The sequence below is a fragment of the Callithrix jacchus genome, chromosome 6, assembly GCF_049354715.1.
Source record: "Callithrix jacchus isolate 240 chromosome 6, calJac240_pri, whole genome shotgun sequence".
NCBI lineage: Eukaryota > Metazoa > Chordata > Mammalia > Primates > Cebidae > Callithrix > Callithrix jacchus.
The window spans coordinates 72,651,714-72,664,207 of record NC_133507.1 but is presented as its reverse complement, the minus strand read 5'-3'; the positions used below and the strand labels follow the sequence as shown (position 1 = coordinate 72,664,207).

General features: G+C 36.9%; 1 protein-coding gene across 1 annotated transcript in view; it reads left to right on the top strand.

The window, feature by feature from the left end:
- GALNT5 (polypeptide N-acetylgalactosaminyltransferase 5) overlaps window positions 1-10,124 on the top strand; it is a 50,189-nt gene extending 40,065 nt beyond the window's left edge. The window contains exons 8-10 of the mRNA XM_002749427.5: window positions 2,276-2,356; window positions 5,076-5,237; window positions 7,694-10,124. Coding sequence (XP_002749473.1) covers window positions 2,276-2,356; window positions 5,076-5,237; window positions 7,694-7,834 — 384 coding nt within the window. The 3' untranslated portion in view covers window positions 7,835-10,124. The remainder of the gene's footprint in view (window positions 1-2,275; window positions 2,357-5,075; window positions 5,238-7,693) is intronic.
- Window positions 10,125-12,494: the final 2,370 nt, after the last annotated feature.

Below are 12,494 nucleotides of genomic sequence, written 5' to 3'. Positions count from 1 at the left end.
AATTCAAAATTTATATACTGCCTGATTTTCTTAAAGATTGAAGTGGTTTACAGTAAAAATGTGGATCAATTATTGTAAAATAAAAATGAAAAATTCTGAAAATGATTAATAATGAAATGAAAAATAACAATTCCAAAGCACTTCAGAGACATCTCTATGAAGAAAGTATTCAGCTGGTTTAAAGTACCTTTAATGGCAAAACCCACAATTAAATAGTAAATTCCTCAGTAAATTCTAAGAAGAAGCTAAAGAAAAGCATCTTCAGGTCAAGTGGGAGAGGGCCAGTGAGGGACAGAAAAGTTTTATCTTTCCTTCCAATGCTTTTAAGTTACTGGAGGGATTATATAAAATAAACACAAAGATATCCGTTAAACAGGGGTTCCCAAACACCGTGCTGACCAATGTTACTTGTGCTGCCTCAGGGTTTCATGGCAACTACATTTGAGAAATGTTCCTACAACATTCTGAGCAGCAAGTGGAACATTAACACCTTGAAGATTTTGGGAAGTTCTGGAGTGGAACCACCTGTTCAACTCTGTGGAAACCAGAATTTTCCAAATTTGTTTGGAGATAGAATATGTCTACATGATCCACAAATCCAGGAGCTTATATAATATTTATCTCTGCTAAAGTTCAGAGAGCAATTGCAGCATGATTTTTTTCTTTTAAGCCCTGAGATTATTCTACCTTTATGTCTTTCTATTCACCATCCTCTCTGAAGTTCGGTGCGGCGGGTGGGGGGGCGCTGGAGGGCATTGAACCCTTCTGTGCCTTGTGATGCCCACATTTGCTAACGGTGAGCTGTCACCTCTCATCTTTGTCATTTTCAATTGTGAATATCACTTTCTCTGAGAATTTTTGATAGAGATTTCATCCTATTATTGCTGTGTGTCTTTCTACACCAGGCACCTCAGAAGTAGTTACCAACCTGGTACTATTTTTAATGTTTGTTTCTATGCCTTGGAGGTCTGTGATGATTCCTATCCAAGGCACGGGGTGTAAATATTCATCTCAAAACCAAATGAAGGTTGGTATAAAGTTTCAGTTTCTCAAGAATAACCCAGCTTCCTCGTTGTCACCCTGTGATAATGGGCAAATTGTTTATCCTAGTGCAGCATTCAGTTGAAGGTCTAACTTTTTCCAATGCTATATGAAAGTCCAGAATTTCAGCTTTTTGCCTTATCCATGCCTGTTTTTTGTCCATCCGTATGAGGGAGGAAGTCTTTCTTGCCAACCTTTGCAAGTTTCCCTCCAGCCTTTAATTTTTTCTGCGTATTCTGATCCTTGAAGATGTCCCTTACTTTCTTGCCCACTAAACTAAGCATGTAAAAGTGAGGACCAAACTACTGAGCCCCCATTTATGAAGTCTGGCAACTCTGTGAGCATCCAGCCTGCATCAGTGCAGCACCCTGAGTTAGAGCTCTTTGTTAGGCACCGTAGAACAGGAAGGGCACAAATAGTGTCCCTGGCAACAAAGACTTCAGCTCCTCCCAGCTCCAGAGGCTTTCCCTGGACATATCATATAGATTCTGCTCTGCACAGCTCTTCTAGAAGTCTGAAAACTATTGCACTGTTAACCCATCATCTCATTAGCCCTGCCCAGGAGGTCAAAGGGGGAAAGAAAATCAACATTCTTCTGCATTAAACGGTGACTTATAGAAAGCTACCTCCATATTTGACCCTGTAAATGCATTAAAAACCTGGGGGCCTGCCAGAAAGTGCCTTTATGCTTGGCTCTATATCAGCTTTCGTGACTTTCCTATAATGAATTGTAGCTCACTTGAGTCATTAAGAAGATTCTGACAGGGAATCAGCTGGAATCTGCTGTTTTTTGAAGGACTCAATTTATCTATGATTCAGTGCTTAAGCAGTCAAAAAGCTTGAAGGGGTCAGTCAGGGAACATAGCTCATAACTCTTGTGTATGCACTGACTTTTAGTATATGCATTAGATAAACTTAACTCTTTTCATATCATCTTTGCTTATTTTGTATTTAGCATTCTAGGCAAGGGTTAATTAAAAGCTTCTGCCTGTTGGCTCTCTGGCTGATCACAGGCCTACGTTGACAGATTGAAGCTGTACTATTACAAGATTACATTATGTCTCTGTTAGAGATAGCAACCAATAAAGCTGGATAGTGCTAAGTAATGCTAAGCTATTAACTATCTTTTAACCTTATTATAGTTTTATATTCTGTATTTTCTAAACATGTCTGAATGTCTTCTTCTATTTTAAAATGTGTTTTTTAAATTCATGTTTTATATTATGCTTTCTAGCTTATTAATGTGGCCTTGGGTAAATGCATTTCCATTGAAAACACTACAGTCATTCTGGAAGACTGCGATGGGAGCAACGAGGTATGCTAAACTGTGGTTTTCTATCTCATGGTAGCTGATAGGTGCAGGATACAACACACTCATCACTCAATTGAGAAATTCATCTTTGCCCAATAGAAAAATAATTATCTAAATTTCTTTGTAATAAGAGAGTCCACCATTAACACAAAGACTGAGGGAATAAAGGTGTGGGTCCTGAAGTCAACTCACTGGCTCCAGAATGAATCCAGTCCTGGCACCATCACTTGCAAAAGTGTGTTAACTTCTGCAGATCCCTTAACCTTTGGGCAAATGGTAGTGGTAATCATGCCTACTTCTACAACTGGTGTGATGCTGGAGGTAGGTAATTCATATGAAGCATGTAGAACAATACCTAATGCTTAGTGCTCTGTAAATGTTTTCTGTAGTGATAGCAAAGATAAAAGCATAAAAAATTCATGACATAGAAGGACTAAAGAGAGAACATATTTCTAAATAATCATTCTAAGGAAGCAGTCTTATTCTCTGATTCCATTCCTTTTTCCCCTCATTCTCCCGCACTTTGAGGGAGTAATGGAAATAACCAAATCCATGATCCATGGCAGAAACCCTTCTAGGAAAACTCCACAAACTCAGAGCAAAACGGTTAGTAGAGGGAGTAGGACCAGGAAGCAGGGAATAGAGACTCCTTCCACAGTGCGGGAGGTGAGCTCTGAGTGATTACAATTCCCTCTCTAACATACATTCCCTAACAGTACTGTGTTTGTGGAAACAGTTACTGGTTTGAGTGGCAAATAGGACTCAGAGGAATATGGATTCATGAGTAGAAATCAGTTCCCCAAAACTGCAGATTGTTCTTTGGTAAATTGTTTTGCAATAATAATCTAGGCTTGTCAAGTCTTACATCTTTCCTTCGACTTTGAGATACTGTTTATATTTGTTAGTGCATCCCATCTCTACCTCTTAATGCAAAGCTGCTCCTGGAAGAAAAGGTATCTCTGTTGCTGTGTTTAGCTATGAATTGTAAACCAGAAGCCAAGAGTGCTCTTCTTTAATTAGGAAAGAGAGGAGTCAAAAGGAAGTGGGAAAGTGTTAAACTCCATTTAAAGAAATAAATTTCGCTTACTAACCAAGAGGAAATAAAGTCATAAATTATGAAAACAAAACCACAATTCGTTCACATTATATGAAAGTATTAAATAATGTGTTTTTTTTTTTTTTTTTTTTGAATCCGAATTGCAGGGACTTTTTGTGCTGGAGTAACCAGTACTTTATCTGAAAACGCAAGTTCTATTCTTGATGACCATTGAGTCTTTCTCAATTGGATGCTTGGAGGCAAAAGCATAAATGATGCAGCCTTCACCTTCCACAAAGCCCCAGCTCCCTTTTAGTCTTGTTGTTGATTTTTAGCTTCTGCCTCTCATGGTTTGCTTAGGTAATAAAAAGTAAAAAAAAAAAAAAAAAAGTGGAGGAAGTTAGCTCATTTTTGGCAGAATTAATGAGGCTTAATACCAAGACAGTGACTACAACATTCATCCAAAAAGGCTCAAAGGAATAAGACCCTTAGATTGAATCATCAAGCTCTATCGCTTACCTTACCTAAAAAGTCTCCTTAGTTACTAACCTTAAAGCAGTTAGATGTATTTTTTCAAGGTAATATCTAGCTTCTCTTAGTGGCACATAACTTCCTTATATGCTTCCATGCTTCCTACATGTTAATGTTCACACAAATCACCTGGCGTCTTTGTTACACTGCAGAGTCTGAATCAGTAGGTCCGTGATGCTGCGGAGACTCAGCACTTCTTACTAGCTCTCAGGTGATGCAGATGGTGGCCCAAGGACTACCCTTTGAGTGGCAAGGTCCAACATAGTGACTTTGATCTAAACTGATAATCAAGTTAAATTTCAGTTACAAGACAAATGGTTCATTAGGTAAAGGCTATAGATAAATTTTACCAGAAGCCTATCTTTTCAAATATGTTTTTATTAGTACAAAACAACAAATTTCCCACAGACCCAGAGCATTAGAGTAAATTGACCAGGCAGATAATACTAGGTTGTAAACAACTGAATAAAAATTTTTAAGGTTTAAAAACATGGTCTCGTTACCTGAATTGGTATTTATTTTGGACACTGGCAACTTCTCCAAGAGCAGTTTCTATGAACTGGGGGATGCCAACTTGGTAACAACCTATGATTCCTCACGCTGTTAGCAAAGAAAGACTTTAACCTTTCCTACAATTGGACAAAGCCTTTATGATAGTTTTATACAAGGAAGCATAAAAATCTTCATCCAAGAAATTTAGGGCTGTGACTGGTATCTCCCTGTAGCCACCCGTGGCTTAGAATCTTAATCATGTGGTAGCCTGAACATTCCAATTCTTGGAGCACCAGACTTGTCTGGGATTCAGAACACTGAAATGACATCCATATGCAGACAGAACTAACTGCACTAAATAATTTTTATTATTGTAACTAACACTTACTGAAGGCTTATTGTGTGCTAAACACTTGATAGTCATTACCCCAACCCTCTGAGATAGATACAATTGCTATCCAACTTAAAAATTAGAAAAATAAGGTTAGACAGAGTAAATCATATGCCCATATTATCAGAATTACAAATGATAGTACCAGGACTTGAGCATAAAGTGTCAGATCATAATTCTTATAGTCTTAACTATTGCTAACAAAAATGTTTGACAAAGCCCCTGCCGGTGTTTGCTGCCGGAAGTGACCTCTTTATTCATTTCCCCCACAGCTTCAACAATTTAATTACACCTGGTTAAGACTTATTAAATCTGGAGAATGGTGTATAGCCCCCATCCCTGATGAAGGAGCCACAGGGCTGCACCCCTGCGATAACAGAAACAAAGGTCTAAAATGGCTGCATCAGTCAACACCAGTCTTTCATCCAGAGCTGGTAAGCAAGATTCGCACCTCTTCTTTACCGCAAATTTGACTTTTGATCAAGTAGGACACAAAATTCTCATTGTCAGCTTCCTCAATCAGAAGTTTTAACTGTGTTTGTGACAACGGGATTACATAAAACTTCACTCAGAGAGCTACATGGGTATCTCTTGTAAGTAAGGACTTGACAAGTCCTTTTTTTTTCAAAATGTATTTCAAATTAGTAAATAGAAGTCACCAAGTTCTTGTAGTTACATTGCTATCATTTGCTTCAGTCAATCAACAACACCAAAAGTAAGGCTTAAAGGCTAGAATTGGTCCCCACTGTTATCAGAAGTGCTTATACTGAGAGGCTGTGGGCTACAAAAGAAACCACATGCCTCCTACAAGTCCTGCACTTCAGAATGAATCTGATTTCTCATTCTGTCCCCTTTCCATACAAGAAGACTTTTCCTCATCCCCTACAGGGCTCAGAGACGGAGGCTCCTAAGGCTCTGCTGGAGACAGCTCTCACCAGCTCACGGGGCCTCTGTGTGCACCCTCACCAGCTTTGCATTCAATCCCCATTTCGGTAGCTTGAAACTGGCCATATTGCGAGTATTTATAACACAGAAATCGGAAGATGCTACTGGATTGGATATTTTTCAAAAGGTCCAGTTGTTCTATTTACCAGAACATTGCTGGTCTACTACATTCATTCTCAAAGTCCTCTCCATCTTTCTCAATTACTTTTAACAGAATACAGAGTCATCAGCTTTGGTGTAGGAGCTTGGGGTTGGCGAGAATAGTCTCTGAACTGCCTTCTTAGGTTTTCTACCATCTCTCTAGCAGGTGGCCACCAGATCTACTGTCTACAGTGGATATTTGGGTATTTGGAGACTCTCAGTTTGCCCAGGGCTATCCCCAAAGTAAGCACCTTTTCTTCCTTGAGGTGCCTCATTCCTTTTAACAACACAGCCAATGACTATTGTCTTCTCAACTTTTTTCTTCCTGCTCAGAGTCAACACTGGAGCCTGAGTAATGCATTCTCTAGTCTTTCTCCCATTAGATCTTCTCTGTTATATTTCAGTTGCTTCTGGACAATTCTTTTCTCTTTAGTGATAATGGATTATTAAGTTATTCAGAAAGGCTAGGAATTATTAGCATATATGCTCCTAATTTTATTTTGCATAGTGTTGGGAAATCCATAAACACGTAGTGTAGTGCATTACTTACATCTTACCTTCTCCCTGTGCCAAAGTCAAGACGGAGAGAAGGAGAAAGCAGGGGGTGGGGTGAGGAGAGAGTGAGAGACAGAGAACATGAATGAGAACAAGAACTAAAACACATTCTTCATCTCCAGAATTGAATCTTGGGAAATATTTCGAAGTTAGCTGTTTCTCTTAAGCAATAAGCTGATTTGGTAAAGAAGGTAATTTAATTAAGATACCAAAATTAGAAAGCCTGTTCTCTACCTTATTTGTACCTATGTCTTTGTGACATTTTACACAGCTGCCTTCTGCCTTGGATTTCCCTTTTGGTGCTACCAAATGTCCTGGAGATGAGTAGCTTGGTGGTCAGCTTTCTTCTTTTTTCAGTTTTTCAGTAGTTTTCATGCTATACCTCTCAGGTCCCCAAATACATGTAAGTCTTAAACAAGAGAATTATAAAATGAGACTCTTTTACAAATCCTTGGCAATACTTAAACATCGTATTTCCAAAATTCGGCAAGGGTGACAATATTTTTGTAGGAGTAATGTTTAAAATAAATTATTATGAAAGTCACTCCTGTTTGAAAACTTTTTAAAGTTTCAAAACAACATGTGTAATTAAGATCATCTTTGTCATAGCCATAGGTAATTGAGAAGATTTATAGATGAAAAAATATATAAGCCATTAGTAAGTTCTATGAAAATTATCTACCATTTCTAGGATAGTCACTAAATATTAAGCAATAATAGAACTTTCTTTCATGCCAGTGACTTTTTCCTAATCTGGATTCTGGACATCAGTTATCATGAATTGTCAGAGATTATGGTAAGAAACTCATAAATAAAATAAATCACTACCAGAATTTTGTAATCCAACTTCATAAAGATAACTACTTTAAAAATTAATTAACTATATGTTATAGTATGTATTTTTTCTTTACCATCAATGAAATAGTTATCGTCTATCAAGTCCAATAAATGTCATCTGTCATGTTTTCTCTTTAAAGAGTATAGTTCTCAGCCATACCATCAAAAAAATTGTTTTTTGCCTCCTGAGAACTTAAAAGTCTTATAGCTTAGAAGAGGATGATTACTTAGTCTGAAACAGACAAATTTAATACTGTTCGAAGTCTGTGTTTATGTTAATAATTTAGTTCAGAATAATTATTGAAAAATAAAAAATATAACTGCCTATTAATTTTTTTATTGATTTTCATTTCTTTATATCACAGTTATCAAATTCAGTCTGTGGCTCATTCCGGCTCCTCTTTCTTTCCAGGTGAATCACATTGTTTTTGAAAACAGTCAGCAATTATTATGCTTGGAAGGAAATTTTTCTCAAAAGATCCTGAAAGTAGCTGCCTGTGACCCAGTGAAGCCATATCAAAAGTGGAAATTTGAAAACTATTATGAAGCCTGAAGTGGAACTGATGTTTTTATATAGTAAACCCATCAAATACTGTGAAAATAACACTGAACTTGGTAACTATATTTCTCAGCAGTAGTTTAAATTTTCAAATTTAATAGCATTTGAATGGAAGATTTTTTGTAAATCACAATATTTGGAATACCAAAGGACAACTCAGGAAAACAGTTCAACATTGGACTGAAGTCCTTCTTCAGAAGTGAGTGACCTTTTGAATTGCCTGCTTTTCACCCTGTGCTGGAACTCATCCTGCAGATTTCCCTATGAAAGCTAACAGGTAACCAGAAATGAAGACAGAAGGATTTGAGAAAGCATGAGGATATTTCCAATGACTGTGTTTGATAAATGTCAGCTCTTCTGGCCTACAAGTAGGGATGATCAATGAAAACTTAATTTAGTTTTTTATTTGGGAAAATTTTCATCAAACAAAAACTTCTTGAGTTTTTAATGGCTAGAAGACCTCAGATGCCCACAGCTATCACATTTGTGAAATCCCTCCAGACTACATGCATGCTTTCCTAACAGTTTGAAATAGTATTGATTTACTGCTGGTAACCTTACCTGATGGTAGCATTTTGATTTAATTACATAATGTTTTTTCCCAGTCCGAGTCAGTGGAAAAAATTTTAAGTGAGGAAGAAGAGGCCTTCAAATGCTTATTTAATTCTAGGTATAAACACTGTTTCTGCTCATTCTGTGCTTTTAAAACTACAACTTTAAAGATTCGAGATACCAATAACTTCCTAGATTCATGTGGATTTTTTTTTAAGGCAATGAAAAAGGGGCTGGATTATAACACACTGTGGTAACCAAAAATGCATTTAAGCGCCGAATGCGCTCTAGTGCAGGGCCAAGTAAGAGAAGTAAAATGAGTAAAGCAGAAATAGAGCTGCCGAAAGTTTCTGTTATGTAAAATAATAAAATACTACTTTATATATAGTAGCATTCATAGGGATAAAATATGATAAAAATGGGCTCTGAAATATTTCAAAGGGAAAATAAAGTGAAGCAAATGTCATAAAAAAGGAAAGGAAGGAGGTAAACAAGTCTTAGGAAGAGAGTTAAGAAAATTGCCCTGGACTTAGCCAAAGAAGGCAGGGGATCTGGTATCTCTATGAAGGAAAAAAGAGAAAATCCCTCAATGTGGACCCAATGAAATCACTGACAAATTTGGGAAAAGTTAAATACTGATTTGATCCAAATAAAGCCTCTAATCTTAAGTACACCAATACTTCGGCATACCAGAAGAAGTCTTATAAATCAGGATTTTTTTTTGATAAGAAAACTGATGCTGAGAGGACAAATTACCTAAAAATCTAAAAATCCAATCAAGATTAAAATTCAGGTTTCCAGAGACAGGGCTCATTCTACTGCCTCAGGCCACTGGCTTAAACAAATCTGTTCCCCAGAGTTCCTTAGAAAGAGATATACAAACTTCTTTGCTGAGATTAGGTCCCTGGAGGACAACCATACTATATTCTTGTTAATATGTTAAAATATATATATAAACCTTTGTTCAGTTGAGATGATGGTGAAACAAGGTATCTTTCATTCTGACTTTGGGTTTAGCGTTTACTTTTAACTCTCAACAAGTTACATAAAAACAAAGCTACAGCTAAGAATGGGAAGAAGAACTATTTCTGCACATTTGTAACATATTTAAGATGCTTTATTCAAGTAATTGAAAATTGCAGATGAATAAGAGAATGACCAGAACATGAGATAGTTATGTGCTGCATAATGATGTTTTAGTCAACAATGAACCACATATTTGACAGTGGACCCAAAAGATATTAATAATATGGTATTTTTAACTGTAGCTTTTCTATGTTTACATATGTTTAGATACACAAATACCGTGGTGCTACAGTAGCCTACAGTATTCAATACAGAAACATGTACAAGTCTGTAGCCTAGGAGCAACAGGGGTTTCATACAGCCTAGGTGTGAAGTAGGTTACATACACCATCTAGTTTGTGTAACTGCACTCTGATGTTCACACAGTGATGAAATTGCCTAATGACACATTTCTCAGAATGTATTTGTGTCATTAAATGATGCATGACTGTAATTCTTTTCAAAACAGAGCCATATGGGGAAAGGGGGTGGGAGGGACACAAGTCAGTTGCCAAAAGACTAATTGAGTCACTGACAAACTGAATATACTAAGTGCCTCATGTAACTCTTCATGTAACTAAAACATGTTGAGAGGTTTTTTCCCCCTGATATATAGGCTCTTTATTTTTCCAAAAATAGTTTCCACAAAGAAATCAACTCTGTTCTGAAAAAAAAAAAAGAATTATGTTTTAAACACACTTACCTTTGGATATATCAGCTAAAGGAGGTTAGATTGTTTTCCTTAACAGAACCATCTGTTCAGTTCACATTCTTTCTGAGTTTACCTTGACATACTTACTGCATAAAGCTATATTTAAATCTACATTGTCAATACAACAAAGGATTGTTTTTGAACATCACAAATTTGTTCTTGAATAGAATTTTATAAATTGCTTTTATCATATATTTGCTTAGTTACTCTAAGAAGCAAGAAACTTATCACTAGTTGGGAATCTATATAGGCCTAACCTTGAGTTTACTGATTGATTATGAAATCTACTACCATTTTCTTAAGCATTGCCTTCTAAATTTTTTCAGGAGACTGGAATAAAAGTATCAATGCCACTAGGTCTTTTGGTACTTCTAATGATAAACCTCTGGATGAGACAGGTCCTAATCAGCACTGAATTATTCAATAGGGGGCTGTGTGATAGGAGTTACAGATTTTTCCCTGTATTAGCTTAGGTCTTTGCCTTTTCTTAAAAAAAAAAAAAAAAGTCTACGCATCTTGTTACCTTGAATACAAGGGTAGTCCTATTAATATTTAACAGGACTAACCAACTTACCAAGCCATCTAAGTGCTTCTGAGACTTTCAGTTTGCATAATCTCTTTCTCTTTTTCAACAGTTGCCCAGCACTTCTGCCCTACTCTCTTGTAAACTGACGCAGCTGTTGTTGGTACAACCGTGTTTTATCACCAGCATCAAATTTGCTCAATACTGCTTGCTGACATCCCTCAGATGTCATTTACAGCAAACCACCATGTGCCATGATCACAATGTATTATTAGCTTCACCATACTTATTTGGAAACATTCTTTTCAATATTAAAACACCTTGCTTCTAGTATTAGTTGGGGACTGCAGAGGGGCAAAGATACCATTTTCAGTGTGTAGGAGCTCAATATTCCCAACCAACCTTAATTTCATTAATGGCTTATAATTATTTTTAGGGGACATTCATGCAATAGAAGGAGGTTGAAACATGACAGACAGTACCATCTTGCTTCGTTTTAACATCTCTGGCTGAATTCCTATATTCAGAATACAAGAAAGAAATTTTGCTGGCCAGTCAGTCATGGTGCCTCACGCCTATAACCTCAGCACATTAGGAGGCCAAGGCAGGCAGATTATGAGGTCAGAAGTTCAAGACCAGCCTGGCCAATATGGTGAAACCCTGTCTCTGCTAAAAATACAAAAAGTAGCTGGCATGGTGGTGGGCGCTTATAATCCCAGCTACTTGGGAGGCTGAGGCAGGAGAATTGCCTTGAATTGGACAGGTGGAGGTTGTAGTCAGCCAAGATCAGCCACTGCACTCCCTAATCTTTTACTATGCAATCTTTTACTACCTGGCTGTCGCAATGACACCTGCACAATGGCTTTACCTGGCTGGTGCAGTGATGCCATGACACCCTCAAGCGTGCTGACAAGGAAAAGGGAGCAGGGATTCCCATGTTCAGTGTGCCTGGCTTCCAGGTACAGCTGTTAGTTTTACATATGCAAGCCTCTAGCTTGCATATCTATGGTTGCAACTTGAGTTTTCAGGCTGCTTTCTGTTAGAAAAGAAATGCTTTGGGCTGCTTTTTATTAAAGAAAAAAGCGACTGAGCTATTTTACCATTTCTAACTGCCTAAAATAAATTTTTAATGATGCCTGTGTTAATATTACCAACTCTTGATTCCTCCAACCTTTAAACAAAGCTGGCAGTTGCTCATCATGAACAGAGATAAAAAGTTAAAAAGTTGGAGTCCTTTAAAACACAAGCCATGACGTTTTATTTCTACTCATTGTGTAGATTGTCACTACTGTGCTTTTGCAGCAACTTTTGCATGGGTTACTCAATAGTTGCTACAAGACAAAATGCCTTACAATTAGAAAAGAAACATTAACCAGAGCTATTGTACAAATATTTATTTTTTGACAAATGGCCATTCCATGGACAGTTTTGAATAAGCCATATAAAGTATTATATATCCCTGATGAGGCTTAATGGACTGTTATTTCAGGTGTTGGTGGTGTCTGTGTCTAAAAGAAAGAAACCAATAACATCACAAGAAGCAGATTTAATGCCTCTGTTTTCAACCTAATGAAATAATCATTTCAATTAGGGTCCCTCTGCAAGTTTATGTGGATCTTTGCTTTGTAAAAACACAAACAAAACACAAGGGAAAATCCTCATTTTCTAGCAAATATGGCAACTTCTAATATGCTGAGTTTCTAATAATGAGTTACCATCAAATAAGTAATAAATAATTTCTTTGGAAACAAGAGCTTTCTATTTTTTTTTAATTGATTGACAGATATTTACTAGTTTAAGGA